The 21,787-nt window shown below is 41.9% G+C and overlaps 1 protein-coding gene across 3 annotated transcripts in view; it reads right to left on the bottom strand.

The window, feature by feature from the left end:
- The window catches only part of lmf1 (lipase maturation factor 1), a 577,648-nt gene that overhangs the window by 318,997 nt on the left and 236,864 nt on the right, over window positions 1-21,787 (bottom strand). For all 3 annotated transcript variants that reach the window (XM_078240186.1, XM_078240187.1, XM_078240188.1), the window contains one exon: window positions 6,914-6,979. In XM_078240186.1, the coding sequence (XP_078096312.1) occupies window positions 6,914-6,979 (66 nt within the window). The remainder of the gene's footprint in view (window positions 1-6,913; window positions 6,980-21,787) is intronic.

The raw sequence follows: 21,787 nt of genomic DNA, 5'->3' as shown, positions 1-21,787 counted from the left end.
GACTAATTCAGTTTAATTTTACTAATGAAAAGACTATGGCAGTGGAAACTAATTTATAAGAAATTCACATTTTATTAATTGGTAAATTATTACAAGTAATGTAAATAACAACAAATTAGCTTAAATATCATCTACTTTAATCTAACAAATTGCTATCTCAAAATGAAGCCAGAGAAAATGCTACGTCTCTGGATTGTTTTGCACTGTCCAAGAAATTACCTGATGCCCAAGACATGAGTTGATTTATCAAGAAGCACTTCTCATTCTAATGAATTTCAGCACATGATCCAAGCTGGCATTTAATACTGAGGAAGTTCAGCACTGTTGGAGGAGGCGTTAAACTGAGGCCGTAATACATAAACTGTTAGTTTGACCCTGGGGAAGAAGATTGGGAAGACCTGTGGAAAGAGTGTCGTTTTGAGCAACTGGGGTCAATAGTTGCAGGACATTGGAAGTAGGGGAATAGAAATTAAGCAACAGATTAGCTTTGGTTGGAGTTATTGGAAGTAGTGTAATGGAGTGTTGTATGACAGAAAATTACTGCTGATACTGAAAGGAAGAACCTACAATTGTGAGACTGTTCTTGTTATATAGTGCAGAAACTCGAGCAACATCAAGAAGAGAGGAACATAGACCAGATATTAATGAGATGCCAATGTTAAGACGCATATGTGGAGTGAAGAGAGAGGACAAGATCAGGAACCAATACATCAGGGGGTCAGCGAAGATTATGGTCACATTGAAGAAAATAGCCCAGTCGAGACTGAAATGTTATGCACATCTGTTGTGCAGGGAGGGGACGTGCAGCAATTAAGTGAGTGATGGAGATGGAACTGGCAGGAAAATAGTAAAAAAGGGGATCTGGTAGGGAGAGTCTTAAATGCAGCGAGATTAGGAGAAGAATGGATGACTGACAGGAAGTGATGGAGAAGAGTTGTGGTGACTCCAAGTCAAAAGGCATGCTTTCTTCTCCCGCACAAGACAACAAAATATTAGGTGATGCTGGAGACTTCAACAATCTCCTTTGTCTCCTGCATATACCTTTTCCAAGGAAAACAGATTTTATTGAGGCTGATAAATGTTTTATATTAAACTATAAGTCCAAGGTCTTACTCAACACTGGTGTGCTTTGAAGTAAAATGGCATTGGATTAATTCCAAACAAAATCAATGTGAAAGCAAACTGATGCTTGTTCTATTACCCATAGATCCCATGTCCTCTAGTGTATCCTGCTCACCCTCCCTGCTGCTGTCATTGCTCCCACAGTTTTGCAAAGAATCAAGGTTCTGCTATCACTGCTTCTAAGGGAGTTAACAAAATAACTTAGCTTGTAGGTTAATGTACAATTAAATTTTAACCATACATCAAAGGAATCAATTGCTTACTAACAAGCATTCCTCACAAATCAGCACGGAACTGGCACATTACAAAAGTTACTACCAAATAATTGAGGGTATAATTTTACTCACAGGTTGATCATACTGCAATGTTTTGCACTGATACAAAAACCAAAGCCCCTTCTCAACAACACAAAATAGGTTGCATAACTGGAGAGTGAAGTTGCCTGGATTGAATTCTGGCAAGCAGCGTGAGAGCACTTCAAGGAGGTAGTTTCACATTGCAGTCTGTGCAAACCAAACTTTTTTTAAAAGTTCCAGAGCTGTCTAACCTAAAGTTTTAACCTTTCGAATTCTGGCAAAAAGCAATTAAATACTTGCAGGTATGTAGCACCTTATTATTTCACTCAAAAATGTCTCAATTAAGCTCACAACATTAATGAATGATTGGAAATTAGACAGTAACTGGTTTTATGTTGGCAAACCCGACGACCATTGAATACATGGCGAGATCCCATTAACACCAATGAGATGAACGACAGATGTTAATGCATTTTTAGGTGATATTGATTGAGGTTGGACTAACGGCCAGGAAAATGCAAGAATTCTGTGCTTTTTCTGAATAATGTTGCGAGATTGTGAACTTCCACCAGGATCAGAACGGGCAAATGGGGGTTTGTTTAATGTCTCATCTGAAAAAATGAAATCTCCAACACTTCCTCAGTCCTACACCAGAATGTCAGCTCAAGGCTTATGGCGGAATGCAATCACACAACCTTCTGACTTAGAGAAAAGGGTGATACAAACTGTCTGTTTCAAAGCTAAGGGCTGGCAGGACAGTTAGTTCCTTAACAACATGAATAAATACTAATAAACTTAACCAATAAAATTAGATATTTGGACGGCAGCGTGTGGAATTTTTCCATATGAATGCGCGCATACAGGCTCATTTGTATCTCAGCCAAGCATGCTACAGAGCTGGGAGTACTTTAGCGGTCAACTCCCTCTCTTTCTAAGGAAATGGCAGCCTTCAAATCATAGTATCACTACATTACTTTAAGAATGAAAAGCTTAAAGCAATTAAAGAAGAAAAACAAGTATTTAAAAAAATCAACAAAAGTCAGAAGATTTCAATGTCAAAGTCTATGGACAGCATAAAATTACAAGACTCTGAGTTAGGAGGTCAATAGCTTTATTTATAGAATATAGCAATCATTTCTCTGTATCATTACATTCAAGTGTAACTTCAGGTGGTGGACTGTGTATAGTTGGACCGGGATGTGTAGTTGTAAATTAAAATTATACAAAATATATAGATAAGTATAAATTTATATATGTGTGTGTACACATATATACATATTGCTTGAAACATAATGCAAAGAGAAGTTGGGAAAAATAAAAAAGTTTTATAAAAGTAAAAGTCCATTCCAAACATCCAATAAACCCAACATGTCGAGGGATAATAATGTTTTGAAAATACTCTTTAAATTGCTAACATTTTTGTGACTGTGAGAAGCATTGTACCAAGCAGGGAGTGGGGGGGCGGGGGGCGGGCAGGGTAACGGAGAGAGAAATCAGACTTACAAACTATATCATGCAGACAACTTCCTTTCGAAATAACAGACAATCTTTTCATTGCCGCTTTACTACTGGAAAGGGTACAGTCAGCGATGACAAGTCAGAGACAATCAAACTGTCCTGTGATCTCAAGTCCAAACGAATGTGTAACTGATCTATGTGCAAAACCCCGACACATCATTCACATTTTCTTCAGCTACATAGAAGTTGGAAACAAACGGTTTGGGTGGATCATAAACCCATGAAATTTGTGATAAATATCAGAGTTTGAAACAGCTGTCCTAGCCTAAATTAGAGATTCACCTTCCTCCAAGTTTAACTGGGTTGTCTGTCCTATTGGCTAGTTTCCAATCTTAAAAGCATCTCTAATTATGATCAGAGATCCATGCATCTATCCAAGTACCAATGATGCAAAATTATACTTTCCCCAATTCAAAAGCAGCTTGAGCAGGGTGTCAAATGGTAAATCTTGATATGGTGCAATTAGAGTAGAGGACTCTTATCTGTCAAAAGCCAGTCCAAGGGTTTGCATGCAAAAAAAACATTAATTGTCTCTTATTAGTGTTACTAAGTATCTGCAACAGGCTAGTGCGTGAATGTCCAAAAAGTAGTGAATTTCCCGTAAGACTGATTGCAGCTTTGTCTCCTTATAATCTAACTGTGATAAAAAGTGGAGCCAGAATACAAACAGAGAGCTGTTACCAATCGAGTACCATTTACAATTGAAATCAGACTTCAAAAGGACAGAAGAAAGCAGAATGAGAAACAAGTTGAGACCTTCGCGTTGAGCTATAGCATATTACCCTTACGTAAAGGCTTCACAGTTTATTGTCTGTTGTGTTTAATGATTGTTACACTGTAAATATTTGCACGGAATTAAATAACTTTTTAGCTAGCTTTGTAGAAAATGCCTGAGGTACTGAGTATCACAGTATTGAAATGAGAAAAGGGATGGAAAATAGCACAAGTATTTTTAAACAGAAAGCAAAATATTTCACTTTCCTGATTTTTTTGGCTAAAAGTCAGACTTGCAACACTGGGGCCTTCAATTCATGATTTTTTAAAAACTGATAATGAATACGTTGCACAAAACTCATCACCTACACTGATAATGATTCACTCCCCTGGCAGTACGCTAAGTTTTAAATAACCTTCCATCACTAACACTATCCTACTCCTTGATCAGAATGTAATTCTGCCAGTTATATGAAACACAAGTCAAAACAAAGAATGCTGGACGTACATCAGGTCCATCAGCATCGGAAAAAGATATCAGCATGGTGAGTGCAGGCCAAAAGAAGGTTAGTTATTGATAAGGGCACAGACTATGGCCGGGATACGGTGTCCCCATTTATGGCGGGCGGGAAAGGCAGTGAGGGCAGATATCCAAATGGAGTCTCCAAACGACTTGCATGTCGGCGGCATTTCCCGTTCCTACTGCCCCTGCCAATAATGAAAAGGGAAGCCCCCTTCATAAACCTCCCTGCCTGAAGTCCCCCCCATAAACCTCCCTACTTGAAGCCCCCTTCATAAACCTCCCTGCCTGAAGTCCCCCCCATAAACCTCCCCGTCTGAAGCCCCCTTCATAAACCTCCCCGTCTGAAGCTCCCTTCATAAACCTCCCCGTCTGAAGCCCCCTTCATAAACCTCCCCGTCTGAAGCTCCCTTCATAAACCTCCCCGTCTGAAGCCCCCTTCATAAACCTCCCCGTCTGAAGCCCCCTTCATAAACCTCCCCGTCTGAAGCCCCCTTCATAAACCTCCCCGTCTGAAGCCCCCTTCATAAACCTCCCCGTCTGAAGCTCCCTTCATAAACCTCCCCGTCTGAAGCCCGCTTCATAAATCTCCCCGTCTGAAGCTCCCATGTCTGGGAGGGGCCGTGGGTGACAGGGGGATCTTTTTTCTTATTGATCAGGGCATCCTTATCTCTGGAAGGCTGAGGTTCCTGGGGGCAGGTGACCCATGGTACCTACCTCCAGCATTGGTTTAACTTGAGTTTCAAAAAAATCTGGAGGGAACCCAATCAGTGGAGCCAGCAGGCGATTTTCCTGCCTGAGTTGACACTCAGTTAAAAAATGAGAAAATCCCGGCCTGCAATTTTGGTTGTGAAGAAGAGGTCTGACAGAAGCAAGCAATGTTGTAGTGGTGAATAAAGGCAAATTTGGTTATGGAATGGAGATGGGAAAGGAAGCTGAACTTGGGGCCCAGATACAACAAGGTTCCACACCTCTGGACTCAGTCTGTGTTCACAGGTGGGGAAGTAGATAGCATAAAGAATATTCAAATAGAAACATAGAAAATAGAAGCAGGAGTAGGCCATTCAGCCCTTCGAGCCTGCTCCGCCATTTATTTTGATCATGACTGATCATCAAATTCAATATCCTGATCCCCCATATCCCTTGATCTCTTTAGTCCCAAGCGCTATATCTAGTTTATTCTTGAAATCAGACAACATTTTTGCCTCACCTACATTCTGTGGTAGCGAATTCCACACACTCGCCACCCTCTGGGTGAAGAAATTTCTCCTCACCTCAGTTCTAAAAGGTTTACCCGTTATCCTCGAACTATGACCCCTAATTCTGGACTCCCCCACCATTGGGAACATTCTTTCTGAATCTACCCTTCCTAGCCCTGTTAGAATTTTATAAGTTTCTGTGAGATCCCCTCTCACTCATCTAAACTCCAGTGAATATAAATTAACCAACTTAGTCTCTCCACATATGACAGACCTGCCATCCCAGGAATCAGCGAATTCGCTGTACTCCCTCTATAGCAAGGACATCCTTCCTCAGATATGGACACCAAAACTGCACACAATACTCCAGGTGTGGTTTCACCAACACCCTATGCAATTGCAGCAAAACATCCCTATTCCTATACTCAAATCCTCAAATGTAGGCTTGAGTAGGAGTTGAAAAGCATATTGTCACTTAGTGTGATATTAAGCCTATCCAAACTTTGATGTCAATAAAGTAATTGAAGCATTTGAATCAATGGAGGAAGCAGAGAAATAAAGCACAGTGCCACCAGGTCTGTGTGGGAGCAAAATCCATATGCCATTGTTCCAGGTAATGGCACCAAGAGTAATAGGTAGACAAGGAGGAAGAAAGGTAAGACGAGAACAATGCTTTTTTAAAATTCCCTGACAGTTGGCAAAGGAAGGTCATATGACAAAAAACACCTCTGTATGTTTTAAGCATATTTTCTCAGCTGAACTAGCTTAGGAGGAAGACCCAGGTGGGGTCCCTCTTGGTTCCTTTTTTTCCAACCTACCTGGTAGCTTCAAGCTGTGCCTTGCTGCAGAGAGAGATTTCTTAAAACAATCTCACCCATCACTACCATCTCCGTAGTCTCTACCTTTATGTCAGTAACATCAAGACCACGAAATTCAACCTGAAGCCAGCTGAGTCACCAAATTACAGCCTTCCTTTATTAAACTGAAGAAAACATGTTCTATTGTGATCACACTGTGTAAACAGCTAGGCACTCACTGAATTGGCAAGTATATCCTTTTCAAAGGGTAAAAATCAGAGGGCAAAGAGGAGAACCATTCGAGCCCTCTTCACCTGGTCATAACTGTGGGTAAAAAGGAGTTACTGTTGAAGTCACGAATAAACTGAACCTGCAGAGCGCAATACCATTGAGGTGGACAGATGGAGATGTTGGAAGAAGATGCCATGGTCAACAGAAAGGTCAAAAATGATGAAGCAGACAGTCATTGTCACAGCTGCAGAATGTCTCTTCTCTTTCAAGCACTGCTGGCTTACTGTGTGTTTTCAACACTTTCTGCTTTTGAATTCAGATTTCTTTTCAACTGACAATGTGAGCACACACATTGCCATTTGGGTTGAACAAACTGTTTTTACCTTGTTTGAGGGTCACACACACACCGTACAAAAAATATATTAATGATCACGCACTGATTAATCAAAGTTATTCTGAACTGATATCCTAAACAGGCCAGATACACCTTATGCAACACTGCTGCAATGCACATACCTCATAATGATAGTTCATACAGGTCAGGTCTTTCCAACAGCGATCTCCACGAATTTTAATCAGCCCCTGTCAATAAAAAAACACAAGTATTCTGTTTACAATTAAACACTGAGTCAGGAAATAAATTAAAACATTGAGAAAGTGGCATAGAATTTCAACACTTTCAAAAGTAAGACTACAGCAATAAACATCGGTGCAGATCTTGAAGAGTATAATAAAAGCAAAATACTGCAGATGCTGGAACCTGAAAGAACTCGAAGAGGAGTTATACGGACTCAAAACATTAACTCTATCCTCTCTCCCCACAGATGTTGGCAGAGTGGCTGAGTTTATCCAGCGTTTTTCTGTTTTTGTTTGTTGTTGAAGAGTACATATCCTTGAGCAGGACCATAGCTCAATTAAAGCATTCTGATGACAGCAAAAGACACAGCAGAGGTTTCCAGGATGGTTAATTCAGACTACACACTTCACCTTACTCCCCGTCACAGGGGGTGGTGTTTGTACTTTTTAAACATTAAATTTATAAATTCCATTCTTTATTGTTCTTGGAATGTCTTCCAAAATATAATGTGTTTTGTGTAGCATTAAGATGATATCACCATTGACTTTTAGGAAACTTTACATCCAGTGTATTGGAGTTTACTGACAGGAGTCTGGATTTCATTTTTGGTGCAATATTCTCCTTGATTGATATCATTGATCCGTACGACACAAACAATGATTGCTTCCATAATTAGTCACTGTTTTGAAAACATTTAACAATAAATGACCCAGAAAGTATCCATAGGCAGCAGATTGCAGAATTTCATTGAAATTTGGAACTCATATCTTCCATTATTTCTTCACAAAAATTATGTTATAAATATGACTATAGTAACAGTATATTACATGGTTAGGGTAACAGCACAGCTAAAAGTGATCAACAGCAACAACTGGCATGTATGTAGCATTTTTAACAGAGCTAAAGGTACCTCAGAGGAGTGGTTTGAAACAAAATTTGCCACTAAGTCACATAAGGGGTGTTATAGACAAGGCTTGGTCAAAGAGATAGGTTTTAAGGAGCATCTTCAATGAGGAGAGGGGTTCTGGGGGGCGAATTACATGATTAACCCAATCTGCACTATGGTGGGCAGACATAACAAAGGCCATTGAAGAACTGATCGCAAACTGCCAAGAGTGTGTGCTGCATAAGCTGGACGAGAAAGAGATCCTCATTCCCATTTCCTGACCAGGCCATAGGAACAGTTGGGAATCAATGTATTTGTCTTTAATGATAAGTCCTTCTTCACCATTGTTGACTATTATTCCCGATGGAGCAAGATGAAGCAGTTATACTCAACAACCAGAGGTGGTTGTTCCGTCCTTGAAGAGAATGTTTGCAAGGCGTGACATTGCAGACCAGGTAGTGTCCAATATGACCCACAATTCACAAATGAATACTTTACCCAATTTGCCATCAATTAGGGCACAGCGCTAGCTCCCCAATTACCAATCAAATGGTGAGGCTGAAAAGGGCATCTGCATTATTAAAGCTCGAATGAGAAAGAATACCGACAATCCTACAGCGCTTCGAAATCATAGATCCATCCATCTGCAATGTGGATTAGCCCAATCAGAGCTCCTGCTGGGCAGAAAATTCTGCATCCAACTCTCAATGCTGCCAAATAAACTAATGCCAGGTTTGGCAATTATGGGCTACCAAAGCATTCAGGACTAAGAACCGTCCTACAGGCAGTGGCAGACCTTTGCCTACAATAGAAGGTACCGCATTAGAGACCTGTCACAGTTACACAAAGGGGACAAGGTGTGCATCAGGGACCTTGAAAGAGAGGACATCATTGTCTGGAAATACAATGATCTGCCAAGGTCATCCCTCATCCATACACCAGAAGATGCGATCAGAAGGAATAGGAAAAGCTTCGTCCACATCATTTGAGGCAAACCTCCAACTAGCGCCAGAACCAGAATGCAACTAAAGCTTTGAATCAACAAAGATTGCCCATATCAGCAAAACCTACTACTCCACGAAACAGGGCCAGAACAAGATCTGAAAAAGTTGTTAAGCTGCCAGTTAGTCTGAATTTATAAAGTCAGAGACTGGAGAGGTTGGGTGGGGGGGGGGGGGGGGGGGGGGTGTAACATGATTGTAATGTAAATAAGTTTAGTAAAGACTTTGGGGGTGTGGTACCAGGGTATCGGACATAGCAAGGGTTAAAGTGGGACTGGAAAACAGTACCACCCACATTGTGATGTAAAGAGGCACGTGACCTAAGACTAGAGTCAGTTTTGGGCTGGACAGAGACCTGTGTAGAAGCAAGCATAGAGTTAGCTCATAGCTCAGACTATACCCTATATATACGTACAGTTATGTGTTACTTATAGCTTGTTAATATTCAACCACATTCAGAACCTCTTTGTGAGATCTACTGAATATGCAACATACAACAGTGCTGCCAAGTTAAATGTCATTAGATAGAATTTACTGTACAGAAACCGGCAATTCAGGCCAAGCCTCCACCTGTCCTGCTCCATCTAATCCCATTGGGATATCCTTCTGTTCTTTTCTCCCACATGTATTTGTTTAGCTTTCTCCATCTATTGGAGAATTAATATTTACCAACCCCTAGTTCTAGACTCCCGACAAGTGGAAGCATCTTCTTCTTCATAACTTTAAAGATTTTGAGTGGGTCACATAAAGGGCAAAAGAGTAACAAGGGAGAGAGTAGGGCCTCTTAAGGATCAACAAGGTAATCTATGTGCGGATCTACAAGAGATGGGTGAGATCCTAAATGAATATTTCTCATCAGTATTTACTGTTGAGAAAAGCATGGATGTTAGGGAACTTGGGGAATTCAATATTGATGTCTTGAGGAGTGTACATATTACAGAGAAGGAGGTGCTGGAAGTCTTAAAGCGCATGAAGGTAGATAAATCTGCGGTACCTGATGAGGTATATCCCAGGACGTTGTGGGAGGCTAGGGAGGAAATTGCGGGTCCCCTAGCCGAGATATTTGAATCATCAATAGTCACGGGTGAGGTGCCTGAAGATTGGAGAGGGGCAAATGTTGTGCCTTTGTTTAAAAAGGGCTGCAGGGAAAAGCCTGGGAACTACAGGCCAGTGAGCCTCACATCTGTGGTGGGTAAATTGTTGGAAGGTATTTTGAGAGACAGGATCTATAGGCATTTAGAGATGCAAGGACTGATTAGGGACAGTCAGCATGGCTTTGTGAGTGGAAAATCATGTCTCACAAATTTGATTGAGTTTTTTGAAGGGGTAACCAAGAAGGTAGATGAGGGCAGTGCAGTTGATGTTGTCTACATGGACTTTAGCAAGGCCTTTGACAAGGTACCGCATGGTAGGTTGTTGCATAAAGTTAAATCTCACAGGGTCCAGGGTGAGGTATCTAAATGAATACAAAATTGGCTTCTTGACAGAAGCCAGAGGGTGGTTGCAGAGAGTTGTTTTTCAAACTGGAGGCCTGTGACCAGTGGTGTGCCTCAGGGATCAGTGCTGGGCCCACTGTTATTTGTCATTTATATTAATGATTTGGATGAGAATATAGGGGGCATGGTTAGTAACTTTGCAGATGACACCAAGATTGGTGGCATGGTGGACAGTGAGGAAGGTTATCTCCAATTGCAGCAGGATCTTGATCAATTGGGCTAGTGGGTTGACGAATGGCAGATGGAGTTTAATTTAGACAAATGCGAGGTCATGCATTTTGGTAGATTAAACCAGGGCAGGACTTACTCAGTTAATGGTAGGGCGTTGGGGGGAGTTACAGAACAAAGAGATCTAGGGGTACATGTTCATAGCTCCTTGAAAGTGGAGTCACAGGTGGACAGAGTGGTGAAGAAGGCATTCGGCATGCTTGGTTTCATTGGTCAGAACATTGAATACAGGAGTTGGGACGTCGTGTTGAAGTTGTACAAGACATTGGTAAGGCCACACTTGGAAAACTGTGTGCAATTCTGGTCACCCTATTATAGAAAGGATATTAAACTAGAAAGAGTGCAGAAGAGATTTACTAGGATGCTACCGGGACTTGATGGATTGAGTTATAAGGAGAGGCTGAATAGACTGGGACTTTTTCCTCTGAAGCGTAGGAGGCTGAGGGGTGACCTTATAGAGGTCTATAAAATAATGAGGGGCATAGACAAGGTAGATAGTCAATATCTTTTCCCCAAAGGTAGGGGAGTCTAAAACTAGAGGGCATAGGTTTAAGGTGAGAGGGGAGAGATACAAAAGTGTCCAGAGGGTGGTGAGTGTCTGGAACAAGCTGCCAGAGGAAGTAGTAGAGGCGGGTACAATTTTATCTTTTAAAAAGCATTTAGATAGTTACATGGGCACGATGGGTATAGAGGGATATGGGCCAAATGCGGGCAATTGGGATTAGCTTAGGGGTTTTAAAAAAAAAGGGTGTCATGGACAAGTTGGGCCGAAGGGCCTGTTTCCATGCTGTATCCTCTATGACTCTATAACTTAAGTCTTCCTTTTTCTAAAGAGAGCTCTCTAGCCTCTTCAATTTTTCCTGATAATTCTATATTTTGAGTTCAAATATTATCCGATGTGGAGCTGACAAATCTCTGTATGTGCCCGTAACTGATCGGACGCTGAGACATATTATAAGGAAGCGTGTAATGAAAAAGAAGGCACTGTTCTTACCTTTCCTGCATTTGAATTTCAAAACAAGTGCAGGATAACATTTCCAACCCACTGAGCTGTGCCAGGGTTCATAAAAAAATGGATTAAATTTCTTCATCACCACAAATAATAAAAAGGAGCCAGTGGCCCACAACAACAAAGACACCTGGATCATGGCAATACTACTGACAGGAAGATGCACAATCAGATCGCCTGGGCCTGGAGCTATGCAGCCTGTCATGGGCCTTTGAAGTGCAGGCAGATTCTGATTAGAATTACAATGCAACAGACTAAAGAAGGCATCAGTAGTCGGAAAAAAACCTGATCCAATCTCAGCCTTTTCCTTCTCGGGTTACAGGGATATCTCTTGAGGTGATCTCAGAGGAATTTAGGATACATACTGCCAAAGCTGTCACCAAGAGGGAAGACGGCACATTATAGAAAAGCATGCAGAAGAATGCAACATGATGACGGTCGATATGAACGCAAGATTATCTTGATGACCTTCTGCCATCCTCCAGCTCTTTCTGTTATCAGGCTGTAATATTTCAAATGAAGTTTCAAAATAGGTCCTCATTGCAAATTTTGTTAAGAGCACCACATTCCTTCATTCTATCTGCACAACACAAGGGCAGATCAATAACTCTTTTAACCTAGTAAATAAGCACCACAGCAACCAGAGTTTGGAATCCAGTCCAAATCAAGCTTGGAGCATATTACTGGCAATTAAACACTCACTCTCCTTCCAATTCCATTTTTTCTTTATCCCATATTATTCAGCGACAACTTGCATTTATGTAGCACCTTTAACATAGTGAAACATCCCAAGGTGCTTCACAGCAGCATTATAAAACTGAGTATGACACCGAGCCACATGAGATATTTGGACAAATAACCAAAAGCTTGGACAAAGAGGTCGGTTTTAAGGAACAACTTAAAGGGGGAAAGCAAGATAGAGAGGCAGAGATGTCGGGAATGCATTTCTGAGCTTCGGGCCCCATGCAACTGAAAGCTCAGCCAGCAACAATGGAGCAATTGAAACAGGGAATGCTAAAGAGGCCAGAATTAGACCAGCTTACATATGAATTAGGGGCAGGAATAGGCCACTCAGCCCTTCAAGCCTGCTCTGCTTTTCAATAAGATCATGGCTGATCTGATTGTAATTTCAACCCAACATTCTTCCATCTGTAAATCAGAGGCCTACCACCTGATAACCTTTCACCTTCTTGTTAATCAAGAATCTATCCAGCTCAGCCTTAAAAATATTCAAAGACTCTGCTTCCACTGCCTTTTGAGAAAAAGAGTTCCAATGACTCTCAACCCTGTGAGAGAAAAAGATTCTCCTCAACTAAGGATCATGAGGCTGGAGGAGATTATGGATATAGGGTGTAATGTCCCATGTTACAGGTATGGGTTTTAACAGAAAGAAAAGACTAGGTTTGCACATGTAGATTTAACTAACACATAATGGGAGGAACTTTCCCGTCCCGCCCGCCACAGGATTCGTAGCGGGCAGGGGCCGACCATGCAAAGGTCCGTTGACCTCAAGCGAGATTTTCCAGTTTTGGGGCGAGCACGGCTGGAAAATCCCACCCAACAGGTCTTATTGAAGAACTGTTCTTTGCACTGCATCCAATACAAAACTGAAAATTAAACAGCAGCCTAACAACACACCCTAATGACATCACCATCAAATCATGTGATCAGCTCTTAAAGCAACCACGGGATATGTAGCAATTGGTGAGGACATGGAGGAATTTAAAAACAAAGTTGAGAATTTTAAATTCAAGGTGATGCTTAACCAGGAGCCAATGTCAGTGAGTAAGCGCAGAGGTGACGGGTGAACAGGACTCAGCACTGGAAAAGACACGGTAACAGAGTTTTCTATGACCTCTGATTTACAGATGGAAGAAAGTGGGGGGTGGGCCAGAAGTGCATTGAACAGTCGGGTCCAGAGATACCAAAGACATGGAAAAAGGTTTCAGCAGCGGATGAAGTGATATAGGCTGTAATAATCTTACCAAGGCTAGTCTTCCATCACCAATCACCCTTTATTTGTGCAAATGCCATTCAACGACGACAGAATGCAGGTCAGCCCCGGGTGTTTTGACTGCCAGCGTGAGTGGAGCCGGCTAGTTTTAAACCTACCACTCCCCCCCCCCCCCCCGCCGCCCCTACCCTTCCACTCCTTCCCGATTGGACAAGCCTCCACTCGCCTAATAGGGGAGCTCATATTCTATGAGATCCACAGGGATATCTATTGATCCTCCGTAGCCACCATAACATAGGCGATCTTAATGATTTCATAGATATATGGTCAGAAGTTCATCTCAATCAAATACATCACCAGATCTGTGGACAGTCTGGTTCAGCCTCAGGCAGTTGCCAGGAAAAGGGACAGGGAATGAAATTGGTCATGGAGCTCAAAGACAATAGACTCAGTCTTCTCAATAATCAACTGGAGGAAATCTTTGCTCATTCAATTCTGGATGTTGGACAGGCAGTCTGATAATTTTGGCAATAGTGGAGTGGATTTGTGGAGATATGTAGTTAGGTGTCATCAATATACATGTGAAGGTTGACACAGTGTTTACCAATGATGTCTCCGAGAAGCAGTGAGAAATCGGAGGGAACCAAGGATAGAATCTTGGAGGACATAATTGATGCAGGGGCAAAAAGAGAAGCCACTGCAAGTTATTTCCTTGCTGTGATTAAAATGGATAAGAATGGAAGTAGGCGAATGCAGTCCCACTCAGTTGGACAGCGGTGGAGTGGCTTTGGAGGTTGGCGTGATCAACTGCACAGAAAACAGGGGCAAAGATTTTTCCAGGGTGGACATAGAAGAACTGCAGTTGGAACAGGGAAGGGGTTTATGGATCAAATGATACAAGCAGTTGATCTGAAAAGGCCTTATCTGTGATCGATACAATAAGAGTGGCGAGGCCATGTGAGACATCAGGATCGAGGGAGTGACTTTAATATAGGTTGGGGAGTTTACATGGAGGGAGACATTGAGGAAGGATAAGTACATTAGGAACTCAGAGGAAAGAGAGCATGACGAATTGAGCTGGAGTTTGAAATCATCAGGGGTAACAAGTCCTCCATGCAGAGATAGAGGGAGGAGATCCGTGAAGACATCTCAGTAAGCAATTTTTTAAATATCATACTTATCATACAAGGATCTTAAATGAGATTTTATCTGGGGTGGTTCAAGGTGAAGTGCTCAAAGGAGAACAAAGGGCTAGAGGACCATGGTTCAGACCAAGGTGTGATTTGATAAGAGCCACACCACCGCAATGGTCTTGATGGGGCAAGAGCCAAGATGCATTGCCTTTTGGTGGGTGGCCTTGATGTCAATGCAATTTAATCTACAATAACCTTAAGGGCAGGCTTTATTCACAAGTGAACATAGACGGAGTGGAAGGATGAATCAAGAGAGAAGGAGATTGGCAGGGTTAATCTCAGAAGACACACTTGGTGAACTAATAGGATGGGGCAATTGAGATCACTATTCATAGAATCCCCACAGTACAGGAGGAGGCCACTCGGCCCATCGAGGCCATGCCAACAACAATCCCACCCAGCCCCCATCCCCACAACTCCACCCTATGAGTCCCCCTAACCTACACATCTTGGGACACTAAAGGGGGTAATTTAGCATGGCCAATCAACCTAACCCGCATGTCTTTGGACTGTGGGAGGAAACCGGAGCACCCAGTGGAAACCCACGCAGACACGGGAGAATGTGCAAACTCCGCACAGACAATAACCCGAAATGGGAATTGAACCAAAGCCAGTGGCACTGTGAGGCAGCAGTGCTGACCACTACTCTTAATGAAGTAGCACTCAGTGCTCAATGGGCCATTTGGAGGATGTCAAGAAAGGCACAGAGGGAAGCTGTCGCAAGAGTTAAGGTTTAAGGAGCATTGTAATTGTGGGGTGCAATGAAAAGCTGAGGTTTATGAAGAGAATTCCAAACCAAGGCACAATGACTAATGGTGAGGCAAAGGGAGTGGGTGGCACAGGAAGCTAAGTGTTGCGGACAGGCAATTCTTGGGATGGATGTGGAGCTGGAACATGTGTGTGATTCACATCTACATAGACACCAAAAGGACTATTACAGTTGGTCTCAGTACCAATGAACTTTGAAGATGATTCTCACTACTGACCATTTTCCAGTGACCAACGGAGCACGTAGCTATGCAGATGCTGAGACAAAGTTGAATTAGGCCCAGCTGTGATGCCATAAGCAAGGTTTGACGCCATTTACTAACTAGACTCACACTTCAAGAACAGATGGTTGCCTGGCTGATGTATTGAATGGATGCCAGGGACCAATACCGCAGGGTGAATCAACACCCATAGGCTGATAAACCACACACCGACCTGGTACTTATATGCCCACAACTAATCAATTTCGTAAACTGATACATGTACAGCAGCAACAACAACAACCTGCATTTATATGACACCCAGAGGAATACGCAAGGTTCAAAGGGGACGTGTAAAGGCACTTCAGAGAAGCGAAGAGAGATTATTAAAGACTGGTAGCCAATAAAACAAGGCAATCCCAAAGTTTTCCACAAACGTATGAACAGCAAAAGGGTGGTAATAGGAATAGGGCTGATTAGGGACCTAAAGGGAATTTTACACATGGAAGCTGGGGCATGGCTGAGGTGTTAAAAGAATACTTTGCATCCATCTTTATCACGAAGTAGATGTTACCCAGGTCACGGCAACAGAAGAAGAAACTCTATCCCTTGTATGGTTCAAAATTGATGAAGAGGAAGTGTTGAATAGACAGTTGGTAATTAAAGTTGACAAGGCACCGGGACTGGATGAGATGCATCCAAGGATATTGAAGGAAATGAGAATGGAAATTGCAGGCGTACTGACCATAACAATCTTCCAGTCTTCTCAAGGCCAGAGAATTTGGGAATTGTAAATGTTACCCCCTTGTTCAAAAAAAAGTTGTAAGGATAGCCCCAGCAATTATACATTGGTCAGTTTAATATCAGTGGGTGGGCAAGCTTCTAGAAACAGTTATTTGTGATGGAATTAGTAATCACATGGAAAATGTGGGCTGATTAGGAAGAGCCAGCATAGGTTTCTAAAGGGGACTAACTAGCTGGAGTTTTTGAGGAGGTAACAGAAAGGGTTGATGAGGGTAATGTTGTCGATGGTGTATATAGACTTTCAAAAGGCATTCAATACAGTACCACACGACAAACTTGTGAGAAAAGCTATAGCTCATGGAATGAAAGGGACAGTAGCAAAGTGGATACAAAATTGGTTTAAAAATAGGAAACAGAGAATAACAGTAGAATTTTTTGGGGGCCGGAGGAAGGCTTGTAGTGGTGTTCTCCAGGAGTCGGTATTGGAACTCTTGCTTTTCCTGATATATATCAATGATCTAGATCTTGGTGTGCAGGGGACAATTTCAAAGTCTGCGGAAGATACAAAACTTGAAAGTATTGTAAACTGTGAAGAGGACAGTCCAGAACTTCAAAAGGACTCAGACAAGTTGGTGGAGTGACAGATAAAGTTCAAAGCGGAGAAGTGTGAAGTGATGCATTTTAGTAGGAAGAAATTGGAGGGGCAATATAAAACAAGAACAGATGGTTGCCTGGCTGATGTATTGAATGGATTCTTAAGGGGGTGCAGGAGCAAAGGGACCTGGGTATATGTGCATAAATCATTGAAAGCGGCAGGACAAGTGGAGAGAGCAGTTAATAAAGCATTTTAGTATTTTGGGCTTTATTAAAAGGGGCATGGAGCACAAGAGCAAGAAGGTTATGCTGAACTTATACAAAACACGAGCTAGGCCTCAGATGGAGTATTGTGTACTGTACTGGATATCACACTATAGGAAGGATATGAACACATTGGAGAGAGTGCAAAAGAGGTTTACAATAATGGTTCCTTGAATAAGACACTTCAGTTATGAGGATAGATTGGAGAGGCGCGAACTGTTCTCATTGGAGAGAAGAAGACTAAGGGGAGATTTCTCTATGTGAAAAATCATGACGAGGCTGGACAGAATAGATAGGGTGAAACTGTTTCTACTCGTAAAAAGATCAAGAATGAGGGGGGCATAGATTTAAAGTGATTTGCAAAAGAAGCAAATATGATGCAAGAAAAATGTTTTCACACAGCAAGTGGTTCAAGTCTGGAATGTTCTGCCTGCAAGCATGTGAAGGCAGGTTCAAATGGCCTCCTTCTGTGCCGTAACAATTCTGTAGTATCATTGAAAACAGGAGCATTAGCAATCAAAATCTGGCACCAAGTCACATTAGGATGAATTAGTACAGATGATTAAAAATCTGCTCAAAGAGGTATGCTTTAAGAAGGGTCTTATCGGAGAGGAGGCAAAGAGGTACAGAGGCCCCAAGTTCCTGGGGGATATTCCAGACTTTAGGGCTGAGGTTGAAGAAGGCTTGGCCACCATTGTTGGAGCAAAGAAAATTGGGAATACACAAGAGGTCAGAACTGAAGGAGCAGAGAAATCCCCGAGAGCTGTTGGGCTTGAGGAGGTTACAGGGATCGAGCGGGGCAAGCCCATAGAGAAATTTGAAAATAAGTCGAGTCGTTGCCAGATCATGGGCCAATATAGGTTCGAGAGTAAAGGGTTGATGCATGAACAAGATGTGAGTGAGGACACTGACGGGAGAGGTTTGAATGGGTTTACATTGATGGAGGGTGCAGGGTGAGCGAACAACCAGCAGGGCAGTGGAATAGCCGAGTCTAGAGGATACAGAGGCATTGTAATGTAAGTGTACACAAACTGTGTGCAGTGTTCTGACTTGAAAGTTTGGTCATTTCCCATGTTGTTTGGAGGGGAGAGATTGACTCAGATAAGGAATTTTCAGGCACACTAATTTCCTGATAGTCGACTGCCAAATTGGCTGCCATACAAGTTCAGTTTGCAACAGGGACGGACACCTGCTCCGCCAGAACAATCTGGTTTTCAATGCACTTTGAATCTCAATTGATTTTTTAAAATTTTAAATGTCAGTATTAACACAGGAGACGAAAAGAAAGATCTGCTGCATGTTAAAGGAATATTGAAGTCTCTGCAGACCTTCTTAATTCTAATTCTCAGAAATACAAAACACAGCACTGATAGGAGGCCTTTCAGGCTGATTCAGGCTCTTCACAAGAGCAATTTAGCTTGTTCCTGGCCCCTTGCCCTTTCGAAATCTATTTACAAACAAAGAAAAATGGAAACAATCTGAGGTGCTGAATGCCCTATTCTTGTGCTCCTCTGCCTTGCCCCTTTAACCCTCAAAACTTTGGAACTGGTGAGATTTAGTACTATGCGACAAAAGCTGAAAATACAATCTGAGACAAGTTGATTATAAAATATAATATTTTAGAAAAATGTTTTAAACACAGAAACTCCTTTACTTTATAGCTGCCTGCTGGTTCCGTTCTGGAGCTGGGCACTTTTTTAAATTATATGGAACTTTTGCTGATTTGTTTGCCGATGTTTTCCAAATAATTCAATCAATTTTTAAATAATAGGGATGTCCCTGCACTAGGTAGATTTGTTATCACTTGTTACTATTTACAATGTTATCTGTTAGTAGGACAGAGGCAGTTCAAATTCTGCAAAAGATTTAAGTAACAGCTCCTGTGGGACAGGGGACTCGCATTGTTCCAGAGGCAAATACCCAATAAAAATCATTCAAAGGAATCCAAGATAAGAGTTAAAAACCGGTGTGTGTGCAAGGAGACATTGACTGACACATACCTGCAAAGAAATGTTGCCTAGCAACTAGAACATTATGCGATTTAACAACAGATATCATTACAGCTACGACAAATGGATTTTCTGCTCATCGAGCAACAGGGAAAGCGTATCCTCATGTCCCTGTTGTCGGAAATAATTCCGAAAAAAAAGCAGCCAACCTTCATCAGCGCGCTTCCACACAAAACCCCTGTCTCTTATTTTTTCGGTTGTCTTGCTTTGCATATAACTTAATGCAAACAAAAATGCTGAGGAACCAGAAAATAGAGAAGGGAGCAAAATCAAAGGCTGCATTATAAATCTGAACACAAGAGACATTATCATCCCGCAGTCCTGGGCTACCGTGTCCAGATACTTAAAACTCATATGATTTTGGAAATCTGCCACCTTGGCCAAAATTGTTGCTAAGAATAGGCACAATAAGAAATAAATTTCCAAAAGAAGTTCTGAAAGTAACTGCCCAGGCACAAGGCTAGATTGAGTATTATTTTTAAAAATGAACCAGGTCTTCCAGTAAGGCCTTCCATAGAAGAGTTAGTGAAGTGGCCAGTAACGTCAGGCAGAAGGTTATCTCTCAGAGTCCATTGACAATCGAAGTGGGTTGCATATGGGGATCAACCAAAGAGTCACAGACAACCATTTCAGGGATCGTTCTTATTTGACTTTTCCTAAAGGTTTGTGGACCTAGGTCACCTTCTAGAGAATAGAAGGGGAGTGAAGGTGAGGAAGAGGAGGTGGAAACATATAAGGCAAATTAAGCTGCTGCCACTTACAAAGCCATGATGTGGAGCCTGCAGCAGTTGGGAGCCAAATTACAGGGGCATGTATGAGTCACAACAGTAGTTTTGCAATCTCTCTGGAGGAAATTCTACAGCAAATATTTGGCACCGTTTCAAGTTGAGGACGTTTGTATGGCAATCCAGTGTCCTCTCTCTCACAGCAACTGCTGTCTATTCATTTCAGTGCGAAGGACAGCGTTATTAGAAATTGCCAACAGCTGCCAGTAATTTCATTTCATTTTGTGTCATGTCGAATCTCAAAACTATAAATACAGTTTAAAAAGCAAAAAAAAAAAGGGTTTTTTAAAAATTCTTCCCTTCCAACGCATGCAAAATGGAATGTCGAGCACTAATTAATATAACAGCTCTTCCACAGGCATCCTGCAGTTAACAAGGCACCCTTTTTACTTTATCAAAGCCAAGCTTACTGTAACAGATACTGTATGGTTTCAGAATAACTGTTCATTTTCGTACTGCAGCAACTTTTCCCATATTCATATGCAAAGCTGACAAATGCAACCAGATTTGAACAAAGGCACCTTTCACTAGGATAGCAAAAAATAATGCCTTTCAATTCAAATAACAGGGCTTATAGAGGCAATGTGCAAATTAGGACACTTCTATCTCCCATCAAAACGAAATAACAGCAGGTGTCAGTGCAAGTTATGCTAATTGCCAATTTTGCCATTTGTGCAAACATAAAACATCATGTTGGTACTTATTTGGCAGGCAATAAAAACTGGCAATATTTCAGTCTCATTACATACCCTTGACTTGTCAATAATTCTGCTAAAAGTGGAATTCTCAATGTGGGTAATTCTCATTAAACACACACATTTCAAAACAACCCTGACTAATTTTTCATTTTCTGTGTGTTTCTGGTAAAATAAGTTGAAAACGCTGGGATCCTGGGTTGTAAAAACTGCAGATGCAAGTAGAATTAATATGCACAGCTGAAAATGTACAGTCAGCAAAGCATCCAAACAAAATAGATAGTGCTAGAAAGTCATAGCAAGTTGGTCAACGTCAGAGAGGAAAAAGGTTAAGAGGGAGACACTTCATCAGACACACTGTTGATTTTTATTGGAAAGTACACACATGATTGCAATGTCCCAAATGCCACCAATTAATGCATATTTGCAGTGCCTGTCACAACTTCAAGGTCTCCCAAAGCACTTTAGAGCCAATTAAGTATATCTGAAGTCTATCCATTTGCTGCTATAAAGTCCGACAGGCAGCAGCAGGGTTTGTGCACAGCAAGCTCCCAAAGACATCAATGTAATCATCTATGTTTTAGTGTTGTTGATTAAGGGCTAAAGATTGACTAGAACACAAGGGAGAACTTCCCTGCACTCCTTTGAAATAATGCTGTGGAGCCTTTTATGTCCACCTAAAACAGCAGATGGGGCATTCAAAAGACAGCACTCCAACAAGACGGGCGGCACGGTGGCACAGTGGTTAGCACTGCTGCTTCACAGTGCCAGGGACCCAAGTCGATTCCCAGATTGGGTCACCGTCTGTGTGGAGTTTGCACATTCTCCCCGTGTCTGCATGGACTTCGTTTGGGTGCTCCGCTTTCCTCCCACAGTTCAAAGACGTGCGGGTTAGGTGGATTGGCCATGCTAAATTGCCCCTTAGTGTCGGGAAGACTAACTAGGGTAAATGCATGGGGTTCTGGGGATAGGGTCTGGGTGGGATTG

The sequence above is a fragment of the Mustelus asterias genome, chromosome 23 (genome assembly GCF_964213995.1).
Source record: "Mustelus asterias chromosome 23, sMusAst1.hap1.1, whole genome shotgun sequence".
Classification (NCBI taxonomy): Eukaryota; Metazoa; Chordata; class Chondrichthyes; order Carcharhiniformes; family Triakidae; genus Mustelus; species Mustelus asterias.
Note: the sequence above shows the minus strand (reverse complement) of the source record. Positions and strands in the feature narration are given on the sequence as shown.